Source organism: Ambystoma mexicanum, chromosome 1q (assembly GCF_040938575.1).
Source record: "Ambystoma mexicanum isolate Mex_15411 chromosome 1q, UKY_AmexF1_1, whole genome shotgun sequence".
In the NCBI taxonomy this organism is placed as follows: domain Eukaryota; kingdom Metazoa; phylum Chordata; class Amphibia; order Caudata; family Ambystomatidae; genus Ambystoma; species Ambystoma mexicanum.
In genome coordinates this window covers 173,250,874-173,278,685 of record NC_090922.1, presented here as the reverse complement: position 1 = coordinate 173,278,685, position 27,812 = coordinate 173,250,874, and the positions used below count along the sequence as shown (strand labels likewise).

General features: G+C 47.1%; 1 protein-coding gene across 1 annotated transcript in view; it reads left to right on the top strand.

Moving 5' to 3' along the window:
* Nucleotides 1-27,812, top strand: part of MBOAT7 (membrane bound O-acyltransferase domain containing 7) — a 243,413-nt gene that overhangs the window by 133,562 nt on the left and 82,039 nt on the right. Inside the window, exon 5 of the mRNA XM_069636589.1 lies at nt 11,850-12,006. Within this exon, the coding sequence (XP_069492690.1) occupies nt 11,850-12,006 (157 nt within the window). The remainder of the gene's footprint in view (nt 1-11,849; nt 12,007-27,812) is intronic.

Below are 27,812 nucleotides of genomic sequence, written 5' to 3'. Positions count from 1 at the left end.
TCCAGTATTTTACTGAATCATGTTATAAACCACGATACAATGCTTCATTCAAGTTAAGTCGTAGTTTTCATTTGTACTGGCTGACCAGTGTTAATTCCAAATAGGTGCACGAGTGAATTGATAACTAGTATGATGGTGAAAAAAGGTGAATAGATGGTAAATGGAAAGCAAGAATTCCAAGTAAAGAGTCTAACACTGCTACCATGTGCGGTACGTGATGAGAATCGCGGTCTCAATCTCAAATCTGCCTCGTATAGGTATAGAGAACATATATAGGACAAAAACTATTGGTAAAGAATATAACATGATAACCATAAGCGGTGCATGAAAAGTCACGATCTGTGAAGGCATAAAGTAGTATGTCTTAATTATACAATCCAAATCCGGAAGAATTTAAATGGATCAAAAACTCCAGGCTGAAGAAATAAATATGTTCAAAGTAGAACAGCAAAATAGCGGGTAATTAAATTTACAAATCCCTAACTCTGTGCTCAAACAAACCTAATTGGCATCTAAAAGAGTGTTGAGCGTCCATATGTGAAGCCGTGAAGAATTCTAGATGAATAGGTTGGGATCCACGTCAAAAAACAGTGAATCACAGATTGTATGGAGAGTTCAATACCATCTAAGAAATATCAAAGCGATAAGTCACTGTTTGGCAATAGAGCCACGCGAGCAATCAAAGAAAGTTAGAGTAACTCAAAAGTGCTTACATAAAAAACGGGATACGCAGAATGTGCTGCGTTGATCTTAGAAAAAACCTTCGCTGAAACTATATCTAGTGTGGTGGAGCGCTGAGTCCGTGTCCAAATTTCTAAAATTCTAAAATGGATATATAAGGTATAGATAAGCCCCTGATAGTTTGTAGAAGATCCCTAAGGGGATTGACCAGATAACTAGCTAATGCGTACCTTCGGCTCAGATGAGCGTGGAGCAGAATCTCAGTGTTGTGTGTCAGCGTCCGCGTAGGTTGCCATGGAGACAACAGGCACCATTTTGTAAGCAGATATAGTGCTGAGGTGCTAATAATAGAAAAAGGACTTGTGGTATAGATGTATTATATCAGCCATATTGGTGGTATGAATGGAATATAAAGCGTGCAGTAACGCTAGGTATGAAAAGAAAGTCTGTGCGTAAAGGCCATATTATTAGGAAGCCCAGGAAAAGAAGCTGAAATGTAGACAAATCACGGGGGAATACACAGATACCGTTAAATTACAACAAAGCACAGTTAGTGTCACAGGGTGCCCGATGTATGTATTGTTGGAATAAAGAACCGTAGAGCTCCCGTAGGGTTGCTCAAAAATGGTATAGTTTAAATATGCAAATGTTCAAACTAACATATTAACTTGAATTGAAATCAGTGCTATATCGGAGATTCAAGAGCGATCAGTGAGCCATTATGTACAAAACTAGAAGCACTTGTTGAAAAACACACAGAACCAAGGTATATTCATCAGCATTCAATAAGGACCTTCACCTCATAGTGTGTACAATGAAAAAAGCACACTCGTTAGTATCTGAATTAATTCACAATAGGTTACATATTGTTATTCGACCAAGTCTAACTTTTCAGAACAGAGGAACAATATTGTTAGAGAAGTGATTCACCTAAATTGCATACAGGTCTACAAAGTCTATATTTTTACAGCTTATTTGAAAGAAAAGGTGGAGGGTATGTGAGCTGATCATCTCAATCTGGAGTTCACAGTTGGGTATAATTCTCCTATTAAGAAAACATTTAATAAGGTCACATTTTTTACGTTGTTAACACAAAGCTATGGATGATCAATGAGACCAACTGTGATAATAGGATACATTTGGGCAGATGGACAAAATTACAAGTAACAGTTCAACGAGAAATCTTCATTTAGAACCCATGAGTGTAAGGAATCCATCATGTCAATCCAGTACGCTTCCTTTTGCAATAGAAGTGCTTGAAAGTCTCCACCTCTTGGGGGACGCTTAACTACTTCAAGAATCTGAAACTTCAATTGTGCGACTGTGCGAATTGAAATGTTGTGCCACTGGTGAATGTTGATTGTTACACCTTATATTATATTGTGTTCAGTTAACCTCAATTTGACTGGTCTTTTAGTTTGTCCGACATGCACTTTGCCACATGGGCATTTTATGAGGTAAATTACACCTGAAGACATGCAGGTGGAATAGTCGGAGTTTAATTTTTTTACCCGTCCTTGGGTGAGTTACAACATTCCCTTTTAATGACATTATTACAATGTGTGCATGCTAGACAAGGGAAGGTTCCCAATTTTCTAGTGGATAAAAATTGTTGTTTATCTTTGGGAATACCAGTTTGTACCTAATGTTCTTTCCTCTTTTAAAGCACATCATAGGGGGTGTGGGGAACAGTTTTATCAAAATCGGATCATTGTGCAAAATATTCCAGTGTTTCTTGATACTTTTGGAAATTTGGAAGCTTTGCCTAGAGAACTTAGATATAAAGAGAAGTGGTGTTTCTTTGGACTTGATTTTGGTTTTAAGTAAATCAGTGTGTTATCTCCGTGGCTCTGTTTTTGGCTTCTTCTAGGATCTCAGGGGGATAACCTCTCTTCTCGAATTTACTAACCAGATCTGCACATTCCGTGTCAAGTTCTTCTGGGTCAGAAGTCTCTTAAGTCTTAAAATCTGGCTATAAGGTAAACTCTGCAGCACTGCTCTCGGGTGAAAGCTTGAGTAGTAGATTGTTGGCACCAGCTGGTTTATGGTTTTATTATCAACGATTTTTAAATTAACATCTAAGAAGTGTAATGAGGAGTTACCAATTTCTATAGTGAACTTAATACGTGGATGTATCGGGTTCAAGTTTTCAAAAAAACAAGCTTAGGTCATCCTTTGTACCCCACCAGATGCCAAAGATGTCATCGCTGAATCTTTTCCATGTGAGATTATATGAGGACCATACAGGATGATCTAGAACATATTTGCTTTCAAATTGGAACATGAACGTGCTGGCATATACCGGGGCCATTGATGAGCCCATTGAATTGCCTGAGGTTTGCAAATATTTGCCCTGAAACCTAAAATAACTGTTGTAAAGAATTAAGTTTAATAATTCCAAAAACAATTGTGCATTCCCTTTCAATCCAGAACTGTTCAAAAGTAGCCACTCAACTGACTCTATTCCCTCATTGTGAGGAATTGACGTGTACAGACTGCATACATCAAGACTGAAAAGTATGCAGTCTGTAATCAATGCTGTAAAATCTTTCAAACCATTAAAAAAATCAGTTGTATCCTTCAAATAAGTAGGTGTTGCCTGTATCAGTGGTTGTACTAGTCTGTCAATGTAGACCGGCAAGGGATCAAAGATACTCTCCGTCCCTGCCACGATAGGTCTGAAAGGAGGATTATGTTTATCCTTATGAATTTTGGGAAGGCCATAGTTAGAAATTGGTGGGTCTTATCACCAACCCAATTATTCTCTTGTGCCTTATCCAGTGTTTTATTGATTAGATCTTAATTTCAGGAAGTGGATCCCTATCGAGAGTAGTATAGGTGTCGATGTCATCAAGAAGTTCAGAGCATTTATGTATGTAAAAGGATGTGTCCATAACAACTATGGCCCCACCCTTATTACAAGAGGCTCCAGAACCTCTACGGACCCGCCTACTTACCACAGTCTCTGAAGGTAGGCACGTTAACCAAAGTATTTTAAAAAACACTTTGGATTCTGCTGAGACGGCCAGCCGAGCCCTAGCTCAGGGCATTCTCCTCAAAAGACACGCGTGGCTTCGAAATTCAGGGTTTAAACCAGAAACGCAAGTGTCTCTTATAAACAAACCTGTGGAGGTATCCAACTTTTTTGGAAAGGCTGTCGATGAGGCCTTAGAGACCGTGAAAAAAGAACAAGAAACCCTAAAGAGTTTGGACCAAATTACTCAGAGACCTTCCACAAGGCGAGGATTTGGAAACAGGTTTTTTCGTGGCCAACGCTCCACTCAGCAACAATACCCTTCAGAAAACAACTGGAACTCTCCACAGGGAACCAAAACTTAAAATATCCCGTACCACCAAAGGGGAGAGCAGCGTGGTAAGGGAAGAGGCAGGAACCCGACCCCAGAGGTTCTCCTGCCTCAGGCTCCAAATGACTCGAAGATTCAGGTCCCCTCCCATGCATTTCCGGTCGGGAGCCGGCTGACCTCATTCTGAAAGTATGGGAGGGAATAACCACAGACCATTGGGTGCTAAAAACCATAGCCCACGGGTACTGTGTAGAGTTCAACCAATCCCCAAAATACAGACCTCCACGTCAACCAAGACTAACACCAGAACATCTTTGCATACTTCCAGAAGTCGAGATACTGGAACAAAAAGGAGCCATAGAGATCGTACCTCTATCACAGGTAAAGGAGGGTATTTATTCAGTGTACTTCCTTGTACCCAAAAAGGATCTAACCAAGTGTCCTGTTCTAGATCTGCGCCCAGCGAACAAGTTTGTAAAACCACAGAAATTTTGCATGGTTACCCTGCAGGAAGTAATTCCTCTGCTCACACAGGGGGGGGATTACATGGTGACTCTGGATATGAAAGATGCATACTTTCATATTTCGATGTTGCCAGCGCACAGAAAGTACCTTAGATTTATGATAGAAAACAAACATTATCAGTTCAAGGTAGTACTACCCTTCGGCATAGCATCTGCACCAAGGGCATTTACGAAGGTTCTAGCAGTAGCGGCAGCACACCTAAGCAGGCAATCCATTCTAGTTTATCCTTACCTCGATGACTGGCTCATAACAGGGGACTCCTAAGAAACATGCCTGTCAAATACCCAAAAGACAATGGATCTTTTATTCAGCCTGGGTTTCTTCTATCAACGAGAAAAAATCCAGCTTAGACCCCAGTCAAGTCAAACAATTCCTAGGGGCTCTAATTCAAACAAAGGGCAGCCTTGTCTTCCCCTCCAACAAGAGGGTTCAAAACATGTTATTTCAAATCCCTCACTATGTAGCCAGTCGTGAGGTAACAGTACGCAAGGCTATGCGTCTGCTAGGAATGATGGCGTCCTGTATCTACTTAGTTCCTCACGCGCGCCTGCGCATGCGCCCAATGCAAGAGTGGCTAAGCAACCAGTGGTGTCAGGTCAAAGGACAGTGGGACAATTTAGTAGTGGTCTCGCCGGCCCTAGTTCTCTCACTTCGGTGGTGGTCGAGGGAAAGCCTCTTGAAAGGGAAATCCTTCACCACCCCCGCAGTGGAAGCTACTCTAACTACGGATGCCTCCCTTATAGGGTGGGGAGCCCACCTGCTCCAGCGGACAGCAAGCAGAGTTTGGTCGCCAGACATAGCGTCCAACCACATAAACCTGCTGGAACTGCTGGCAGTGTTCAAAGCACTGAAAGCGTTCGAAAGACAACTACAGGGAAAGACTATCCTAATCCTCACAGACAGCACCACGGCCATGTACTATCTGAACAAACTGGGAGGCACTCGTTCTCCAGGGCTGTCCAAACTGTCTCAGAACATTTGGAAATGGGCTCTCAAACGCAACATGTTCCTGTTATCACAACATGTTCCAGGGGAACTCAATCTTCTGGCAGACGTACTCAGCAGAGACTTTCCGTTGCCCAGGGAGTACAAATGGTGACTACACGGAGACATCGTCACCAACATTTTCGCACAATGGGGTTTTCCAGAGATCGATCTGTTCGCGACCCTGGAAAACGCCCAATGCCAAGATTCCGCCTCTGGGTACCCCCAGAACCGATCCAGGGGGAACGGACTCTGGATAACATGGTCAGGGAAATTTGTCTACGCCACCCCCTTCCCCCCGACTTCCCTTCTCAACAAGATCGTTCACAAGATGCACCAGGAACCAGTCACGATGATATTAGTGGCCCCATGTGGGCCCGCCAACCCTGGTTCGCTCATCTGATGGAGATGTCCCTAACTCCTCCAGTTAAACTGCCTTGCCCGTACAACATGTTGTCGCAAGACAAAGGGGAGACGCTTCACCCATGCCCGCAGACATTGAACTTGGCGGCCTGGCTCCTGAGGTCATAGAATTCGGACACCTGCAGCTCCCTCAAAGATGTATGGACATCCTCAGGGAGGCAAGGAAACAAAACACTAGATATTGCTATTCTAGTAAATGGAACAGTTTGTCATCTGGTGTAACTCAAAGAGCATCAACCCAATCGACTGCTCTCCCACTTACATTGTCCTATACTGAACTCCCTCACTTGATTCAGGCCTAGTCTTCAACTCAATAAAGGTGCACCTAGCGGCACTTTCAGCATATACAACTGAAGGTGTCGTGGTGGAAGATACCAACCAGTGATTAAGGCTTTCATGGAAGGGGTAAAAAGAATTCACCCTCCCATTTCTAACCCGGCTCCCGGATGGGACCTAAATGTGGTGTTAACTAGGTTCATGGGAGCTCCTTTCGAGCCCATGCACAAAGCAAGTCTTAAGAACCTGACCCTCAAGATTGCTTTTTTAATAGCAATCACCTCCATTAGGACGGGTAAGTGAAGTGCAAGTACTCTCTATTCTAGATCCCTTTGGTAACAGTTCACAAAGACAAGGTGGTTTTGCGCCCTAGATTTGTACCTAAATTCATTTCCAAGTTCCATGTGAAACAGTCAATGGAGCTACCAACGTTCTTTCAAAATCCCTCAAGCCTGGGGGAAAGAACCCTGCACACACTGGATGCACGCAGAGCTGTCATGTTCTATATGGAAAGAACTCTGTTTTTCGTGTCTGTGGCCACAGGAAAGGAAGGAGATGCAGTCTCCAAATCAACTATTTCTAGATGGATTGTCAACTGCATTACACTCTGCTACTACCTTGCTACGAGAGAACTGCCCTTCAAGCTTAGAGCACATTCCACTCGAGGCACTGGGGCGTCCATAGCATTCATTGCAAATGTTCACCTTGAGTCCATTTGCAAAGCGGCAACCTGGAGTTCTGTACACACCTTTACAAAACACTATTGCCTAGATACTCATTCTAGGTCTGATTCTCAGGTGGCACAGACAGTACTAAGACATAATTTCACTACTGTTCCTTCTCACAACCCACCTCCAACTCTGGGTACTGCTCGCTAGTCTATGCACAGCATGTGATTCTAAGCAGATTGACAAACATCAGAAGGCATGCATTACTTACTGTAAAAGCATTTCTGATGGTTGAATCTGCTTAGATTCACATGCGCCCACCCTTCCTCCCTGCTCGGATGGAAGGAATATAGACGTTTTACTACTTTCTCTCTTTTCTGTACTCACTCACGATAGTCCTAAGACTCCCTCTTGGCAGAAAAAAATACAATCAGAGGGACCTCGACGCGTGAGGGATCTTGGGTACACTGCATGTCACGTAGGGATAGTGTTACAGGCACGCCCATGTCGACTTCTCCTTTCGATTCTCGAAAGACAAGATGCAATACTCTGCGGTTACCACTGGATGTCGGACTATGCACAGCATGTGAATCTAAGCAGAAATGCTTTTACGGTAAATAATGCATGTCATTCACTCATCTGCAGAGCATTGCATAGTGCCCCTCCCTTGCCTGTTTGCAAAACACATGAGTACGTGACCATTTACTCTCTGGTTTGTCTGAATCCTATTTTTGAACAAGGGTTGTGCACAACAATGTGAGTACTAATCTTTGCGACCCAGCTCAGAGTTGCACACGGGGCAAGGGTGTGGAAGAAGGGGGAAATGGTCATCTGAGTGTGTGCATGTGAGAGGCACAGATTTAAAGACCTTTTTGTGTGTGTGTGTGTGTGTGTGTGTGTGTGTGTGTGTGTGTTTTTCTTTTTTTTTTGGGTGGACAGAGTTTAGGAGGCCACCCTAGTTATAGTTAACAGGGTGAAACTCTGGGTGCTTGACCACTCTCCATACTACCTTGATTGTTTTGGCTAAGGCTTAGTCTCAGGAGAGGTGAGTCGGGGGTCTGGGATCCACAATGAGTCCACACAATGAGCAATCAAAGATTAAACGTGGACAGGTAAGTACAAAATGACTTATTTATTATTGGCTAAAGAACACATTACAGGTAATAATATCACTCAACACTAATAGTATAAAACATATTTACAATCCGTTAGCCAGTGCAGAATAATCAATTTACCCCCACAATACCTGAAAGGGAAGATAAGTAATTAGTTAACTGACGGTCCACAGGAATTACAACCCTATCTTAAGGTCCAACCCAAGTTGATTGGGGCCTTGTGCCCAAATATTCGCAGTTTCCAGAGATTTAGGAGTTGGTGGGTGAGGGGGAAGAAAGCGCATGTTTCCTGAGGATGTAAAGATGGATCCATCAGGTTGTCCTCAGAGTTTACAAGTAAGTTAAATGCTTTTCTAGCTTTTGGAGGGCTTTTGGAAGTGTTACCAAAGCTAATAGGTAGTAAAAGAAACCAGGGAGGAGATCGGGGTACCCGTAAGTATCGTTATAACTTATCACACTTAGTCCAATTTTTCCTCCGACTTGGCATGGTGTTGGAGGGTTGCCAGAGGTCGGGTTTCCCGCCATTTATCATGGTCGAAGAGACCAAGGAGCTGCGGGTGCAAGAAGAGTTCTGGTGGGGTACAGGAGCTATGTGCAAATGCTTGTGGAAAAATGCAGCAGGCAACTATGCAGAACACTTCAGGATCCTAGACTAGATGCGGAAAGCCGGTTTCAGAGATTGCCACTGGTGCATGGCGACAGCAGGCGTAACAGATGTTCCCGTTGATGAAAGCCTTCTATCTCAGGACGTGTTCAGGCTGGGACACGAATCCTTGCCGAAGTTTACTTGCAGGACAAGCTGAAGACCCCTGAAAATCCAAGTGAAAACATGGAATGGCGAGCTTCTACCGCAGTAGCCCAAATTGGAGTTGGTCAGTCCACTGGATGGCCCAGGAACGCTTACTGCAGGGCACGTACAAGACGTCTATTGGTTGTTCCGACCACTCCAAAGGGCCGAAGCAACAACAAGGGTCTTGCAGCCAGACAGGGCTCAACCCGGACAGCACCAAAAGTTGGTTGCCAGGCCTTCTCGGGATAGGTCCACAGGTCTTCTGATGTCTTCACAGCTATGCAGGATACTTGGCTCTTCTTCAGATCTCAGGTGGAATGGCTGCAGGACTCCTCTTCTTATTCTAAAGTCCAGGTGAGCACAGAAACTCAGCCAAACCAATGACGATCTGCCCCTCTCACACACCCCAACAGTGGTCCAGTCAGGGACCACTGTTTGTAAAACCTATGCATACACTCCAAACATAAAGAAACCAGTTTGTGGATTGTGACCCGCCAGTCGCAACACACTTCCTGGATTCCAACACACATAACCTGCACTAGCCCATGAAAAGCAATGATTTTCCGGGCAAATGCATGATCATAAAACAAAATTCCTGTCCTGGCAAGGCAGGAAGAAGGCTAAAGGACAAAATGTCCAGAGAACAAGCGAAAAACCTTGTGGCATAGCCATATTAGGACACAAGCCGCAGTTAAAAGCCAACTATTTTAAACGCGAGAGTGCTAAATAAAAATAGTGAAAAAGTAACTGCTGCCACCAGCTTGTCTTAAGGCACGTGTAAAAGTAACCAGAAATCCTTAGAATGTAGTTCTGGGGTGATACAAAAGTATCTTCACTGCACTGCATTGGAAGATGCATTGTGCAATACGAAAGTTACCCACAAATAGATAACATGTCAAAAGAAAAGGCAAACCTAGTTTCCCTGTAGTCACATGCTGAAGGACTATTCAAGTTCCCCATAACCAATGAGCAGAAGCCCAGTGGAGTGAAGCTGAAGGTTTCACTTCACTGTAAAAAGTCAGGACAAGCAAAATGTTTCAGGTTCCATAAAATATTGAGGAAAAGTTGCTCAAAGAGAAATTTCCTAGCACAAGTGCATGAGCAAATGATAAGAAAACCACTATTTGCACACACGTCTGATGCACACACTTTTTCATATTCTTGATACCCTGAAAACAAGACTGGATTTGGCTCTACAGTATGTGGTGTCATAGATGGCCTCTAGACTGCACCAACTCTTGAAGGCTGTTCAATAAAAATGCTTGAAGGATTTGAGAAGGGGCTTACTCCATCTCTCATGTCTCCCCCCTTGGCAGTTCCTTCCCTAGCCCAGGCATCCTTCAACCCCAGAATAGTCAATAGAGGTTGGTAACCCCTACCGTCTAATCGCTGCCTGGTTGATTGTAATGGCCTATGGGCAAACACCCTTTCCATCTGTCTCCATCTGGGAACAATCTAGGCGAATGCTCACCTAGGTCCCAAAATACAATGAGTACAATAAGGTGTCTGGGGTCTCAGTTGGCCCATTCCTTCCACTTGTACTCCTCACCCTGATGATCTATCCATTCTATCCCTTCCATATAATCTCTTCCTCTTCTTCCTACCATTCTCTTTTCTCTCCTGATCTCGTCTCTGTACTAATACTGCCCTCCCTTTTCCTCAAGAATACTACTGTCTCCATATTACTACACTCGTCTCTCCACTACTACATTCCACCCACACCTTTCACGGTCACCCTCCTTTCACTATTCTGATCACCTACTTTCACCCCTACCCTACAAGTCTCACTCACAGCTTGTACGCACACTGACACCATAGTGGCAATTTATCCCACCAACCAGTACCTCACCTTGCACACTCCTTCAGCAATCCTTCTCCACACTCTTCTGCACAGTCCTTCCTCTGCTTGGTCTTTTGGTCCTCCTCCTTTGACCTCACCCAAACAACCCACACTTTCCTGTTCCTGTGCCCCTTTATATCCTCCCTTCTTCCTCGATTGGCTCGCTCCCTCAGGTGGTTCCCTTGGTCAACCACTGGATTTCTTTTCACCAGGGGAGGTGTTACAGAGAAGTAAAGGCAGAAATGGGGTTTGAAGCTCTGCACGCCCCTCGTACGTGGGTCCACCGGCTGTAGACAATGGCGGCCCACTACAATTCTAGTCATTGTCTCAGTTTGTCTTAGGACTTGCTGCAGAGTTTCGTATACCGGCTTGCCTTGCTGCAGCTAAGGAAACTGTGTGTTTTACATAGAGTGCGTGGTTAGCATGTTTACGGGGCAGTCCACTCTGCATGCCTGCTAAAGGTGAGGTTAATTCCCTTGCACTCGTCTTTGTCAATAGTGTGTTTGGTCCGCTGGTCTGCGGTGCTGCTTGCTCCATGTATGGCAGTCTCTTTGGGGCTGCTTGTTTTCTTCTCTGCCAGGTTTTCTGTGAACCGTAGACCTGTAATGAATAGAAAGGGACCTTCCAGCATTGTGTAGAACAAGTATGGGGTAAGAAAATGTCACTCGTTTCTTGAAAAGAGGCACCAGTACTAGAGGCAGAGACTGTCCCTCCCAACTCCAACACCCCACCTCTGGGCCAGTATTGGCTCTGGCGAAAACACTGCCAGACCTCCCACCCCAGGTTGAGAGGGGTCTCCATCCCCTGTTGTCTGGGTGAGGTCGCTAACCATGTCAGTTCACCAGCCCAGTCCTGCTGTGACTCTTTCCTCCCCTTCTGCCTCTTAAATAATGACCCCTACATCTTTACACCTGGATTGCTAAGTGCTAGAACATGTCTCCAAGCCAAATAAAGGGGACACCACGAGATGGAACCAAATCTGAAAAGGAATGTCTGCATGCAGCCTAACATTGTGATCAATGAAGGACAGTGACACATATGTAAAGCTGGCTCAATGTTATGTTGTATTAGAAGAGCTAAAGAAACATGTAGACAGAACTATATCCTGTTTCTGAGTTGGCATTGTTGTCTGAGCACCTATTCAGTGACTGTGCTTGATGGACCTTGAAACGAAGAAGCAAAAAGGGCACCTAATGTGGACATAGTATTTCAGGTTTAATGCACAAACCACCTCTCTTACAGTTGGTGAGCCTGGCCAATGAGGTACAAGAATTCTGCCGGTCGAAGAAACAGGAAATTACCTTGTTCTCCAAATCGTCTATGATTGGCGTGATTCACAGCATTCCAAGACTGTGGGAGATGTTCTGTTACAGCTATTGTTACATCGGGATAATGACAGGTAAAAGAAATCACAGAAGGGGCACAGTTTGCTTTAGTTTGTACATTAAGGCGGATGAGGAAATGAGCTGTGGTCGTGTAATTGGATTCTGCAGACTAATATTCCAGCATATGTTTCACCAAGTCAGTACGCGCTTACATGATTGTTTTGAGGATTTTTATAATAACTGTTAAAGAAATTGTAGCAGGACTAGCACAGTATCCAAAACGTGGTATTTCCCCAGGTAAAGTATGTATGATGAACATATTTCCACTGCAGCATGTTAGGTACCCCATTCTTTTTGCTCAGTTTCTGATCCTGCTTTTTACTTTTCAAGGAAACCTTCAGCTTCACTTAGTCCTTCAGACTATCGGTACTGGGCAACTTGGTTTCCCTTTTTGAATTCTTGTATTTATACAATTGCTCACAGCACCATACAATGCAGTGCTATGGGGCTACTTTTGTATCACCCTAGCTTTTTTACACATTGTTATATGTGCCTAAAAAAATAAAAAGCTGGTTGCAGCACTTTCATTCTCACTGTTTTTGCATTATTTATGGTGTGCACATTCGCGTTTACCACGCATGGGTACGCAACGTGGCTAGTGTCTAAAATGGCAGTGCCACAAGATTTTCGCTTGTTCTTTGGCCATTTTGTTGTTTGGCCTTCTTCCTGCCCTGGTGCTTCTGGGGTAGATGTGAAACCAGTACTTGTCCCTGATTGGATAACTACTGGCTGTTTGAATGTTGCAGATCCTTACCATTGGTGGGCATGAACTTGCTTGCAGATCGTTTTTTGTATTAAAGGAGAACCACTGCCGCTATTATACAGATATACGTTGGAGCCGAGAATCCCTCGAATGAGAGCAGACCACTGAAGATCTGGAGGTAACTTCTGAAGTGGCCCAGCATCCCTTCTAGTGTCTGGCCTGGTGAAGCCCTACTCCTCTAACTGATATCCTAAGACCTTGCGCGGTTCTTCAGCCCTTGGACTTTAGTGGTTCCAACTAGTCTCCACACCTTCTCGATGATCCAGCCCTTCAGAGCCTTTGAAAGTGTCCCAGAACTGACCAGCTCTCTATGATCATGTATATCCATGCCAGACCCCATGCTGGAGAAGGAACAAGTTACTTACCTGCAACTGTTTTTCCCATCAATCTCCCTTGCCTGACTAACCTGCTCACTCAGCACGAAGGATTAACAGTGCACCCGCAACCTCACTCAACCTCACTCACTGAACTTGGCAGCATGGCTCCTGAAGTCATAGGGTTCAGACATCTTAACCTGCCACAGAGGTGAATGTATTTATCCAGCACGGGGTCTGGCATGGATTCACATGCTCATGAATATTCCCTGTTGTCAGGCTGGGAATCATCGGTAAAGAAAAAATCTATTTTGGTTTCACTTCCGAACTGTCTTTCTCCTAACCACCAATCACTGGTCTCTGGGTCATACTGCCCCTAGCCAATGACTGCCCTCTACCTAAGCCCCTCCTCTGGCAGCTACCTTCAGATTTTTACTGCGCGTTCGAGTGGTGGAAGTCCTCGTGATTAGCTCTCGGGCATTTTACTGCATTTTGTGCTTTTCTTCCAGAGTTTACTCTATTTTTCCGGTCAATCGAGCCTCAAGCTCCATCTATCCATCATCCGATTAACGGGGACCCGTTTTTGGATTTTCCAGTGCTCCTCAAGGGCGGAATTTTGTTGAGTTAAGATTCCAGAAGGTTCTTCAAGGCCTACTCTGCGTGGACATGGCAGAGGAGAAAGAAGACTCGACACCCTGTTCAGGGTTTGCCCAGGATGCGGCCTACGGAACATCTACTTGGACGATGGACATTCTCTGTGTCTTTATTGCCTGCATTCGGACCAAAGGCACGTGGAGGAGGACTGTGCGTTTTTGTAAGGAGATGGTCCCCTGCACCATGAAGGATCGACGCAGGTGTCTGAGTGGCTCCAGGCCAGGGCCCCTGCTATGGGTGAGTCCCGGTAGCATGCCTCCCCAGCCACAAGAAGAAAACTGAGCGGTCTTCTAAGACCTTTGAGGGCGCTCCGGCCACGGGGGGCCCTACATAAGGCTAAGCAATGCGAGTCCACGAGCGCCGTTGCGACTGGCTCCCCGGCGGCCAGGGTGTGCTCAGTGTCCCCAGCACTTTCAACCACAAGGCAACATTCGGGTTCGGCGAAGAAGAGGAAGTCGGACCACCCGGGCAAGCTTCTGCAGAAGCCCCGGACAGACCTGTTGGAGAAGGTCAAGGGAGAGCGGGGCCCTGACCGTACCCCCCAAGAAGGCGGCCAAGGTCGTGAAAGCCCAAATTCACTCAGCGAAGCCTTCCAATTTAGCGAAGCCTTCCATTGAAGGAGTGGTGGTGTCCCTCTCGAAGGCCGCAGATGCGGGTTCGCAGGGTACGACCCCCACCCCCCCAAGGCGAGTTTTTCCCTGCCTGCTAGGAGGGAATCGTCTTTTCAGCCCATAGAAAAGACACCAGAGAAGGCGATGCCCGTCATCTCTCCAAAGCCGTCTCCCCCGGTCGCAGGAAAGGGGGTTGTGGGGGCACGGTAGTCTGGCAGGGCACAGACATTTCCTCTGAGGAGGAACTTTCTATCTTCCAGACCATTTTGGAGGAGAAGTTTGTCGAGGCCAGGTCCTTCGGGAGGGGACCCCAACGAGGGAGACGTTGAGAGTGGCAGCGAGACCGATGACGAGCAGGGAGTAGAGGATTTGGAGGACCCTACACCTCTGCAACCGTCGCTCCCAACTCCGCCACCCATTTCAGTAGACATTCTACACACCTTGTGCTCGGAGATCTGGACGAGGATGCCCCTTTCACCGGCGGGAGATCCCGCAGCACCTGGGCCATCAGGCAAACCCCAGTCAAGAAGAGGAGAGTTCACCCTCCACCGCCTTGTCACCCTTCGCCTCCCTCCCCTCTGCCGAGGCATGAGACAGACCCTGAGACGGTGACAGGTTAGGAGACCTCCCGTTTCCACCGTCCAGGGCCTCACCACCCGCCGAGATAGGCTTGTTCCATGCCATGATCACCAGGGCCTCGGAACTGTTTCAACTAGTCCCCGAGGAGAAGGAAAGTTTCCTGTACCAATGCCACGAGGCTAAGAGGAAGACAGTGCTTTCAATTCCGCTCTTGGACGACATTTGGGACAAGGTACTCCCTGATGGAAGAATCCGTCCTCGGCCCTGGCGAAGAGGGACCAATTTGAGAAAAAGTACAGGGTGCCGGACTCTGCACACAAGTGTTTGAGATTCCAACCTTCACCGGATTCGGTGGTCTCCGCGGCAGCTAGGAAATTTTCGGGCTCTTCCTAATCGACAATCTCCTTCCCCCGACAACGAGGGGAAGAAGTTGGGACGCCATGGGACGACGAGTCATCACGTCGGCAGCGACAACCATCCAGGCTGCCAATGCCCTCGCGGCACATTACGACGGGGAGCTCTGGTTCAAGATCGCTCCCCTCCTGCACTTCCTCCCCGACAAGAGAGCGGCAGCTTTGGAGATCCTGCAGGAGGGAGAAGTGGTTTTGGATCATGCCATTACTGTGGACACGGACATTGCAGACACAGGGTTTCGCCAAATGGGCAACAGCGTTTGTCTTCGTTGGGGTGGATGGCTAAGGGCCACACATTTTCTCCAGGATGTTCAGTCGAGGGTATTGGACATGCCCTTCGACAGGGACAACTTGTTTGGGAAGACTGTGGACGAGTCCCTTCAGGCCATAAAGGCGGACACAGAGACAGCTCGTGCCTTGGGCATGCTTCAACAGCGATGGCTGCCCTTTCTGAGTTCTGGTAGTAAATCCCAAGGCCCCTCCAAAGGCTTCGGTGGAAGCTCTTCGTCCTATCGTCAACCGTCCCGCTCTTCAGCCCCGTAGGCCTACAGGGGCCGCAACAAGTCCGGTGCCGGTCGCTGTCCCAGCCAAGGTCCCAAAGGAGGCGCCTCCACGGCGAAGCAAGACTGAACCGGCCATGACGTCGGGCCCCCACCCAAGCACCCCAGTGGGATGCCGGCTGGCGAACTTCGTCTGCGTGTGGAAGACCATCTCCACCGACTGCTGGGTGCTGGACCCTCTGGGGGCGAGAGCCCACGGACACACCCTGGAGTTCCAAAGAAAGTGTCCTCATATACCACCAGTGGCAGGGTGGAAAACCATGTCCCTCCGCTTCTGCTGGATGTGCGGGCCATGCTGAAGAAGGGCGCGATAGAGCTCATCCCAAAGAGGCTTTGGGGCTCCAGAGTATACTCTTGTTTCTTCTCGTCAAGAAGAAGACGGATGGTTGGAGGCCCATCCGAGACCTCCGCCGTCTGAACAAGTACATCAAATCTCAGATGTTTCCGATGGTCACCCTCAAGCACTTACTAGGACAACTGGAAGAAGGGGATTTTCTGTTGTCTCTGGACTTGGAGGATAGCTATTTTCACATCCCCATTCACAAGGGACACCGCAAGTTTCTGCGCTTTGTGGTTCAAGGGCAACATTACCAGTTCAAGGCCCTCCCCTATGGTTAGAAGTGCCTGGCTCCAGTGGCGGCACGGCTGCATCTACGAGGGATCCACGTTTACCCCTACCTGGATGACTGGCTCATCCGAGCGAAATCGAGGGAGATCGCCGTCGAGCACACGATTAAGACCGTCCAGCTGCTGACGGAGCTGGGGTTCTCTGTGAGCTATGCAAAGTCTTGCTTGGTGCCATCGCAAGACGCGCTGTTTCTGGGGTCTCGGCTCAGCAGTGTCGTGCCTGGCATCTCCGTCGGAGGAGAGGATAGCAGCCATCCCGGGCAAGGTACAATGGCTGTTGACACTGAAGATTGCAAGGGTGAGGTCCATCAAGTCCCTTCTCGGCATGTCATCACGCATATACCTCATTCAGCTATGCAGGCTGCGGACGCGGCCACTGCAAGAGTTATGATATGATATGATAGTTTATTTATATAGCGCCTATACACAATGTGTTTCAAAGCGCTTCAAGGCAAGGGGAATAAACAATGACATTCTTACAGGCCATGAACAGTAAGGATGTGAAATTAACTATCGTAGTCGGCCTGACGACATTTCAGATAGTGCAAGAGCTATGACATAGATAAGGAAGGGAGGAGGAGAGTGGGAAGGAAATGGAAACAGACAGGCGACTACCGTACTAGGCCTGACGACATTTCTGGTAGAGCCGGAGAAAACAAAAGGTGAGGGAGAGGGGTGCAGAAAGGGAGGGGAGGAACAAAACAAGCGACTATCATACTAGGCCTGACGACATTTCAGATAGTGCTGCGGGTGAGGGGTGGGGAGGAAAAAAAACAGTAATGGGAGGGTGGAGGAAACAGACGAGGTTGCTATCATATTAGGTCCAGGGACAATTCTGATAGTGAGTGCATAGAAGAAAGTAAGGGGAGGAGATAGGAAAAGGAGGCAAGGGAAAGGAGGAGAGAACAGAGAGTGAAAAGTGGTGAAAAAGAGCGGCAAGCAGGAAGGGACCAGGTGGGCGGGGCTTGCTAAGTGGTGAAAAAGAGCGGCAGGCAGGAAGGCACCAGGTGGGCGGGGCTTAGGCCAGGTGACCTAGATCCACTTGCACCTGCTCCCCACTCAGTATTTGAGTACTACTATGTCTGTGGATTCTTACTTATGATTGACCTTCCTAATCTCTGACCTGAAGTTTGAGTTTCAGAATATGTTCCATTTTATTTCTTGGATGAGGAAATAAGTCACCCTACCAACCTGGCTAGATCCCTCAACGAGGTGGCCTCTATCGCTAGAGATGCCCTGATCTCTTTCTTGATCAGATTCACTTTTGCTATTGCAAGCTGAGGGTAGTCGTTCCCGTCTCTATCACAAAACCTAGAAACTCAAGCGACTGAGCAGGCTCCAATTCTGACTTTTTCCATTTTATTAAAAATCCCAAGCTTTGCAGCAGATCTATCGCTATCCTCACTTGCTGTTCCAGCATTCTTTTGTCCTGCCCCATCAGACAGACATTGTCTAAATACACTATCAGCCTGATGCCTTGCTCACGCAGTATTCAGCGTTTATTATTTTTTCAGCTTTCATTCTTTTTGGCCAGTTTGCTAGGGCTCAAGTAGAGGTACACGTGGGTGGACTGAGTTCCTCCATGCATGTTGGATTCAGGTATAGGGAAGCTTCAAGGACAAGATCTCTCTCTTTCTCTCTCTTTCTCTCTTTTTCTCTCTTTTTTCTCTCTCTTTCTCTCTCTCTCTCCCTCTTTCTCTTTCTCTCTCTCTCTCTTTCTCTCTCTTTCTCTCTTTCTCTTTCTCTCTCTCTCTCTCTTTCTCTCTTTCTTTCTTTCTTTCTCTCTCCTCCCCCCTCCCCCACTTCATCAGGAGACAGTCACGACGGACGCCTACCTGGAAGGATGGGGCACACACACTGGAAGTCTCCACGCAAGAGGCCTGAGGCGGCCGGAGGAGAAGCCGTTGCATAACAACGTGCTGGAGCTGCGGGCAGTGTTTTGGGCCCCTCAAGTCTTTCCTTCTGTCCCTCAAAGGCAAGGTGATACGGGTCTTCGTGGACAACACCACCACAATGTTCTACATCCGGAAGCAGGAGGGCACCACATGGCGCAGGATCTATGGCACTGGGCCGTTGCCCAGGAGATGTTCCTCGTCCCGTTTCATCTGGCAGGAGTGAACACCATCGCCGACTCCCTCATCAGGGATCTGCGCTCTTGCCACGAGTGGGAGCTTCGGCAGGACCAAGTGGATCTCCTGTTCCAACAATGGGGCAATCCCCACATCGATCTGTTTGCGACGGCGACGAACACCAAGTGCCGGACGTTCGCCAGCAGGTTTCCCCAGCCAGGAAGCATGGTGGACGCGTTCATTCCCCTGGGATGGCCTGTTCCTGTATGCGTTCCCTCCGTTGCCATTGCTTCGACTAGTCTCAACTCAGACGGTCCCGGTGCAGGATGATCCTCGTTGCACTGGCGTGTCGAAGACAGATATGGTACCCGGACCTTCTGGACTTGTCAGCGTCCCCTCCAGTCAAGCTTCCGGTGGCCGAAGATCTTCTCGCCAGAGAAGGAGGTGTGATCCTGCACCACGACCCAGTGTCGCTGAACTTGCAGGCCTGGCTCCTGCAGTGCTATAGTTTGGAGGATACAATATCCCGGCGGACTGCAAGGAGGTGCTTGCCAAGGCCAGGGCTTCGTCTACACTGAAATGCTACGGACATAAGTGAAAGAGGTGCGCCGTCTGGTGCCGTGCACAGAAGATCGGATTACGGCTCTGCAGGTGCTGCCGTATTTGCTGCCCCTGGCCAAAGCAAGGCTGGCCCATGCTTCCATCAAGGTTCATCTGCGGCTATCTCCCGCTACACCAGAACTCCTGGACGGTCGTCATTATGGTGACACCGCCTGGTCAGAGTGTTCATCAAAGGACTTTTCCGTTCGTTCCTGCCGGTGAAGGCTCCGGCCCCGGCGTGGGAGCTCAATGGGGTGCTGACTAGGCTCATGGGTCCACCGTTCGAGCCTATGCATTCAACGCCAGGGAAAACGGCGTTTCTTGTGGCCATCACCTTCACACGACGAGTGGAAGAGATCCAGGCCCTCTCTTGTAAACCACCATACTTGACATTCCACGAGACAAGAGTAGTGCTGCGGACGCACCCCTCCTGCATGCCCAAGGTGCCGTCGGACTTTCATCTAAACAAGCCCTTGGTGTTACCTGTATTCTTTCCGACACCTTTGTCGCCGGCTGAGAGGACTTTGCACTCGCTGGATGTGGCTAGAGCGCTGAAGTTCTATGTGGACCGCACAACAAGTTTTCGGAAGACGTCGCAACTTTTTGTGTATTTTGGCCCTGTGAACCATGGGAAGGCCCTCTCCAAGGCTTCCATTTCCAGGTGGTTCTGCGGCTGCATCACCCATTGTCACCAGTTGGCAAACTGACCATTGACTGGCCGTCCGAGAGCCCATTCAACTAGAGCGATCGCTGCTACTACAGCGTTGCTGTCTGGTGTGCCCCTGCTGGACATCTGCAGGTCTGCTACGTGGAGGTCGATGCACACCTTCACGAGATTCTACTGCATCAACAGTGATTCCAGGGAGGAGTCCAGAGTAGTCACATGCAAACCCTCCCACCTACCACTCTGCGGCTCTTCTCTTGGTCTTTATTGCCACTTTACGTGCTACCAAATCTGAAGATGGCTGTTTGGCAGAATTGCATGCAGTATCCTCTGGGACCACCACATACAATTGGGACTAGAGGTGTAAGCAAAAACCAACCTTTGGTATAAGTCTGTACTACAATTTTGTGGTAGTGAGCTGAGCAGCCAGGCTTGTATCAAGAGGGAATGTGAGCAGTACAAGAAGTTAGAGGTCTTACAATCACAGTGGTTCAAGTAGACACTTATACTCAAGGTTTCTTGGTAAAACACTTGGCAACTTAATATTATACACAAATATACTTCAACACAAAACCCATAAGTTTCTGAACAATTTAAGCTCCCCTGAAATAGGAGCCAAAGGGCATTTCAGTCACTTTGAATGGGAAGACAAAGGCACAAGTTAATAGAATAGATCATAAATACTTTCTTAGGCAGTGCAAATAGTTCTAGTTCACTAGAGGACTCGATTCAGTTCAATAGGCATAGGCCAAAGGCAACGGACTAGTGCCTTGGATAGGAAAGAGCAGTTCTTGAAGTAAATGGTGAAGTCTTTGCCAAAGTTCTTTAAAGTAGTTTGTACGAAAAAGAATCATATGTTGGGTCACAAGCTGGTTAGGCCTGTAAGTTGGGAAAGTTCCACGAACTTTCACCGCAAGAGAAGTGTTCTCTCAATTGGGATGGCACAGTATCTTAGTATGAAGTAAAAGATGCAGCTGAAGATGTTGGTTCCTGGCAGATCCTCCAGATTTCACTGTTCCTGTGCCTCAGTCGTGGGGACAAGAGGGAGGATGTCGGGGGACTCCTGCAGACTTCTGCACTGCACGGGATCGTCGGAATACGCAGACAAAATGGAGTTACTTCAGTTCGAGTAGCTGTTCTTCAAGCACACAAGCTGGTGTCCTTCCCCCTGGTTAATCCTAACTTCTTCGAGAATGGTATCCAGGTGGCTTACAAGTCGATTAGTCCCACCAACTTAAAGGAAGAAGTCGTCCTTGAAGGGGCTTCTCTGTCGAAATGAACCTGGCAATTCGGATCCTGCAGCAGGGCTTCACTGGACAAACCAACGGTCCATGAGTTGCAGCAGTCCTCTTCCAGCTCGTCTTCGGTTCTTTCGTTCCAGTGGTCGATTCTGCTTTCTAGTCCAGGAGACTCGCCTTTTAAACAGTTTTCTCCCATTCATTCCAGCCTATCTGCCACTCACCCAGCAGGGTGGCTGTCCTTGCAGGACAGCCAGCCAGCCAATCACGCCAGTGTGCATTTGGGTCTCCTAGGAGACTAAGCACAGGGAGTTTCGGGATCCTCCCTCCCCACCCCAGACACTCAGACGCCAGAGGCGGTCTTCAGTCCTGAAGCCCGCCAAAGGCATGGAAACAAAGGGACCAAACCTGGTTTGGTACGCAGAGACGAACACTAGAATGACCTTTCCAAAAAGAAATGGCAAAAAAAGAAGACCGGGACCAGTTTAAACAAAGGGGCTTAAGGCACCATATTGAAAAACATGGTTCCTGCGATTTTTAGCTAACGGTGTTCACGGTCGGGAAAAATCATGGTAGTTTCTTCTAAAACCACTGCCACTAGCCATTTCGATAGAAAAGGGTAGCATTTGACTGCTACATGAGTTTTTAGACACAGGGGATACTAGGTAACCCCTCCAGCACTCTATAGGAAGGTAGTGTGTGCTGGGTCTGTAAATTTAAAGAGACTAGTAAAGTCAATTTAACTTTACATGCTCTGGGAGACGGTAGTCAGTCCCATAGAAGGTATTTAAACCTTGGGAAGTCTGAAAGACATCCCTGTGCCACTGCACTGAAGGTGCTGTGTGACACAGAAAAAAATGATGCCTATGGAGTTGTCTTAAAACTCCAAAACCAAAGAACACAAAAGTAAAACGCACATCAAAATACATGGAAAAGTGGGGGAAAAAGGCTCGCACTCTTCACAGTTAAAAAAATTAAATCCTAGAAATCCAGCAAAGTTGCTGGCGGTCTCAAAAGGTAAGGGAAATTAGCACATTTTGAGAATTCTCCCTAACAAAAGGTCCGCGTGACAACGCTACAAGAAGTAATTCCCCTGCTAAAACGGGCAGACTACATGGCAACATTGGATATGAAAGATGCCCATTTTCATATTTCAATGCTCCCACCGCACTCTTGAGAAAACTCTTGCGGTTCAAAGTAGCAAACCAGCACTAACAATTCAAGGTGCTACCCTTTGGAATAGCATCAGCTCCAAGGGTATTCAGAAAGGTTCTGGCAGTGGTGGTGACGCACTTGCGCAAGGAAGGAATCCCAGTGTACCCCTACCTGGACGACTGGCTGATCATTGGAGAAACCCCCCATCTTTGCCAACAAAACACGCACAGAACCATAGATCTTCTCTTTCAATTGGGCTTCTCGATAAACGAGAAAAGTCTAGTCTTGTACCAAACACATCAAAACAGCTCCTAGGAGCTGTATTGGATTAAAAAAAGCCAGACGTAGCCTTTACATCCATGGAAAGAGTGCAGAACATGCTTCGGCAAATACCCCAGTATCAAGCCGGTCTCTAGATAAGAGTACATAAAGCAATGCGTTTGCTAGGCATGATGGCAATGTGCATATACCTAGTCCGAAACGCACGTCTGCGCATGCGACCAATGCAGGAGTGGTTGGCAAATTAAAGGTCTCAGGCAAGTGGTCAGTGGAACGATCTAGTGGTCGCTTCGCCAACACTAGTACAAAGCCTACGCTGGTGGTCAAGAGAAAATCTGTTAAAGGGAAAACCCTTCCACGATCCCGAAGCGCAAGAGATTGTCACAACAGACCCGTCACTCTCGGGGTGGGGGGCTCATTACCTTCTCCACACAGCACATGGTCTGTGGACTCGCTTCACAGCACAAAACCATATGAACCTGCTGGAACTACTAGCAGTACTCAAAGCACTGCAAGCCTTCGTAATACAACTATGGAACCAAGCGGTTCAGGTTTTAACGGACAGCACAACTGTGATGTTCTACATCAACAAACAGGGGGACACACACTGTCCAAGTTGGTGCAGAAAATATGGAAATGGGCACTCGGACGGGGGGGGGGGCGGGATGACCCTATGCTCCCAACACGTTCCATGGGTACTGAAGACTCTAGCAGACTCTCTGAGCAGAAATCCGCTACCAGAGGAACACGAGTGGCAACTAGAATCTGACATCGTAGACCACATCTTCTCTCGGTGGGGTTACCCCACACTAGACTTGTTCGCTACAGGAGAAAACAAGCAATGCCCAGACTTTGCATCCTGATTCCCCCAGCCAAACTCCAAGGGGAATGCCCTATGGATGAGCGTCGGGTAAATTTGCTTAGGCTCCTCCCTCAAAACTCCCCCCCACCCCCGACACCTTTAATGAGCAAAATAGTGAACAAGATGCACAGGGAACAGATGACGCTCATCCTAGTTGCTCCTATGTGGGCGAGACAACCATGGTATCCACATCTGCGCAAACTGGCGATGTGCGATCCCATCAAGCTCCCGTACCTAAGCGACCTGTTAACCCAACCCTGGGGAACAACGGTGCACCCACAACCACACTCAATGAACTTGGCAGCATGGCTCCTGAAGTCATAGATTTCGGACACCTTAATCTACCACATCGGTGCATGGATATCCACAAGGAGGCACGAAAACCAAACACTAGGCACTGCTATTTCGACAAGTGGAGGAGATTTGTAATTTGGTGCCAGTCAAAACAAGTAAACCCCATAGAATGTACTCCTTAACACATTCTAAATTAAATGCTCCACTTGTTAGATTTGGGGTTAGTATTCAACTCTATAAAGGTCCACCTGGCAGCTTTATCAGCCTATACCACCTCTCGGAGTAAAGTATCGTGGTGGAAAGTGCTGGTCATTAAGGCATTCATGGAGGGAGTTAAGAGACTCCATCTTCAAACCCCCCCCACCCCCGCCCGCCGGATGGGATCTCAATGTAGTACTAGCAAAGCTCATGGGACCCCCCCCCCCCCTTTTGAGCCTATGCATCAGTCAAGTCTTAATAAAATGACATACAAAACTGCCTTCTTAGTGGCTATTACGTCCATAAGAGGAGTTAGTGAATTGCAAGCATTGTCAGTGCAGGACCCTTTCTTTATTATCCATAGAGATAAATTGGTTTTACGTACTCATCCTAGATTCTCTTCTAAATTCATTTCTAAATTCCACGTGAACCAATCCATTGAACTTCAGGCTTTCTTTCAGAATCCAACTAGCTCAGCTGAGGCTAAACGCCACACACTAGATGTGAGGAGAGCGGTCCTCTACTACGTAGACAAGACCAGGCCTGTTAGGAAAACAGATCAACTTTGTCTCCATAGCAACAGGCAGAGAAGGAGACTGCATTTCCAAGAATGCCATCTCCAGATGGATAGACAAATGTATACAATTATGCTATTTATTATCAAATAAGACACTGCCTTTCACACCAAGAGCTCACTCCACACGGAGCACAGGAGCTACTCTGGCTTTTATCGCAAATGTCCCCTTGGACAGTATTTGCAAAGCAGCTACATGGAGCCTCAGTACAACCATCACTCGGCACTACTGCATTGACACACATTCCAAAGCAGATACACAGGTGGGACAAGTGGTTTTAAAACATCTATTTGCCGCTGCTCCTTCTCACAACCCACCACCTTCTCCTAATACTGCTTGCTAATCTATGCATAGCATGTGATCTAAGCCGATTCCACAAGCCTCAGAAGGGATACATTACTCACTGTAATCGTATTTCTGATGCTTGTCTGCCTAGATTCACATGTGCCCACCCTTCCTCCCCTGAGAGAAGGTGCATAGATTATATGAGCTTTCTGTTATATTTCTGCTTGGATATACCTGTACTCCTGCTACACTTAATGCAACCTCATGTCAGAACAAAACAATCTGAGGGACCTCGACGCGTGAAGGACCATGGGTACAGTGGATGTCACACTAGGGATAGTATTACTGGCACGCCCTGTCGATGTCCCTTTTCGAGTTTCGAAAACAACTGTAATACTCCACAGCTTCCACTAGATGTCGGCCAATGCATAGCATGTAAATATAAGCAGATACAAGCAGCAGAAATATGATTACGGTGAGTAATATATCCCATATTTCTGAGGCTTGTGGAATCTGCTTAGATCACATGCTGTACCAACTCAACCCCCTTCTAAGAGGTCTTGTACTAATGTTTCATTACAGAGTACAGTCATAGATCTCTGACCCAGAATGAAGATTGCCAAAGCGCATAGCGCTGGAAGTCTTGATTCTATTAAAGACTTGGAGGCGAGCATTATGCTTAAACTCCTTTCAATACTGCCAGTCACAGCATTTCAAAAACTTTTAAATCAAACAATATCTTTCTTTTCCTTTTTACTTTTCTTTTCTTTTTTTTTTAAAAAAACGTACAGAAAATAGAACTTAAACCAAGAAGTGCTGCACATAACACGTTTTGCTAATCTCCCTACAACTCCCAAGAGGCTCTAGGAGTCCAGTAGTCCTAGCCTCGCTCTCATCCACCAATGAGTATGTCCTTCAAGGTATAAAACAGTCCAAACACTGGGTCCCTTCCTCTTCTTTTTGTAGAACTGTTAACTTCTCTGCCTTTCAATTTCTCTTGAACTGTATGAACTGCTCTGTTGCTCTTGTCTGACCTTTTCCTCATTCCCTGGAGTTCTTCTGATCTTCCCCTTTAATCAAAGAGAACGAGAACATTAGGGTGGGATTTCGCTGATCTCTACAACATCGTATGCATATACAGATCACATAACCAGACAATTCTTCTCTCCCTGAAATCCAATTCTGGGTGGGATAATGCTCGCCTCCGAGTCTTTAATAGAATCCAGACTTCCTGCGCTATGCGCTTTGGCAATCTTCATTCTATGACAAGACCGGAGGTGAGCTTTATGCTTATTCAAAGCTTTGTACAACTGTCCTTGCCATGTTTGCCACTGGCTTAAAATAGAAGGTTCTGAAAACTGAGTCATCGGACCAGTCTACCGCCTTCAAGATTTCATGCAGCGGAAAACCGGCTGCAAAAGCTCCGAGGCCATAGATCCCCTGTTTGAATGAGCTCCGAAGACAGAAATATCTATGCCAGATTGTTCCATGATCTTTCACCCATCTCGCTATGGTGGCAGATGTTACCCCTTTAAAGGGTTTCCTGCGCGCAATAAGCAACTGCGTTACATTTTGTGGTCGCACACTTGCTGTTGCAGCTTCATAACATTTAATGCATTTTGCTACGCATAGATTGCTGTTATCCGGAAAGTAAGGATAAGAAATTACTGCTTTCAAATCCGAAACTCTTCTACATGAAACTAAATAGAGTAGAGTCGCTAATTTCCCTGATAGTTGTCTCCCTGACAATGTCGTTCCTAGGCCATTGTTCGAAAAGTTGTAATATCTTGTTGACGTCCCAGAGGACTGAATACTTAGTGAGTGGAGGTTTTGTGACTTTGGTCCCTTTTAACAGTCGAGAAACTGCCGGGTGCTCTCCTACTGGAACTTCCTCTACTAGTTCATGTCCGGCTGAAATGGCTGACCTGTACACACCCACTTTCTGAATGCTTTCCCGCTTGTAGTTAAGGACGCTAAGAAATTCAATATATGTTCTATAGGGGCTGAAATGGGAGAAACACTCTTCTCTCTGCACCACAACTCCCAGGCTTGCCAAGCGGAATTATAGCTCCTGACTGTGGATGGGGCCCAGTTCTGTAGCTTCCTCTGAAAGGCCTGGCAAACACCATCTGCGCCTGAAATTCTGCAGGCTATCGGGTTCAGAGTGTTGCTCTGTATCAGAGGGTGAGGATTGCCTTTCGGGTCCACTAGCAGGTCTGGTTTGTGCGCAATCCTTTGAGGAAAATCCATGGAAAGTGCCATCAGAATTGGAAACCAGGCTTGGAATTTCCACTCTGATGTTACTAGGACTATGTCTGCTTTCTCTCTGCGGACCTTTGCTAGTGCCTTCGCCAGCATCGCGAAGGGGGAAAAGGATAATGCGTGTGATTTTTCCCAACTGTGAAGGAACGCGTCTGTCCCTGCCGCTCCTGGATCTAGCCTCCAGCTGAAGTACTTTGGCAGTTGGGCGTTTAGTCTCAAGGCAAAAAGATCTGTGTCGAACGGACACCACTTCTGTAGTAACTTCTCGAATACTGATGCATGCAGCATCCAGTCGCTCGAGTCCGTCAGATACCTGTAGTTCCAGTCTGCTACTGTATTGCTCGTTCCCGGAAGGTTTTCCGCTTTTACTGCTATCTCTCTCGACAAATAATCGTGCCAGAAATCTTTGTCTAACTCTGCTAACATCTTGGATCATGTGCCTCCCAGTTTGTTGATGTATTTCACTGCTGAAATGTTGTCCATCCTTAGAAGGATGCAACATTTCACGCGATCCTTGGTAAAAGCCTGCACTGCAAAGGATCCCGTTAAGAGTTCTAGACAGTTGGTGTGCAACTCTAGTTCCTCCTGCGACCATTTTCCCCCTGTTTCTATGAGCTCGCATCTCGCTCCCCAGCCTGATCTGCTGGCGTCTGATTCTATGATGATCTCTGGTGAGTCTCTGAATATGGCACGGCCGTTCCAGGCTTCCATATTGCTGAGCCACCATTCGATCTCCGATCTGCTCTCTTGATCTAGTGAAACTAGATGGAGATATCTCCATCCCTCTTGTAAATATTTTATCTTGAGCCTCCTGTAGA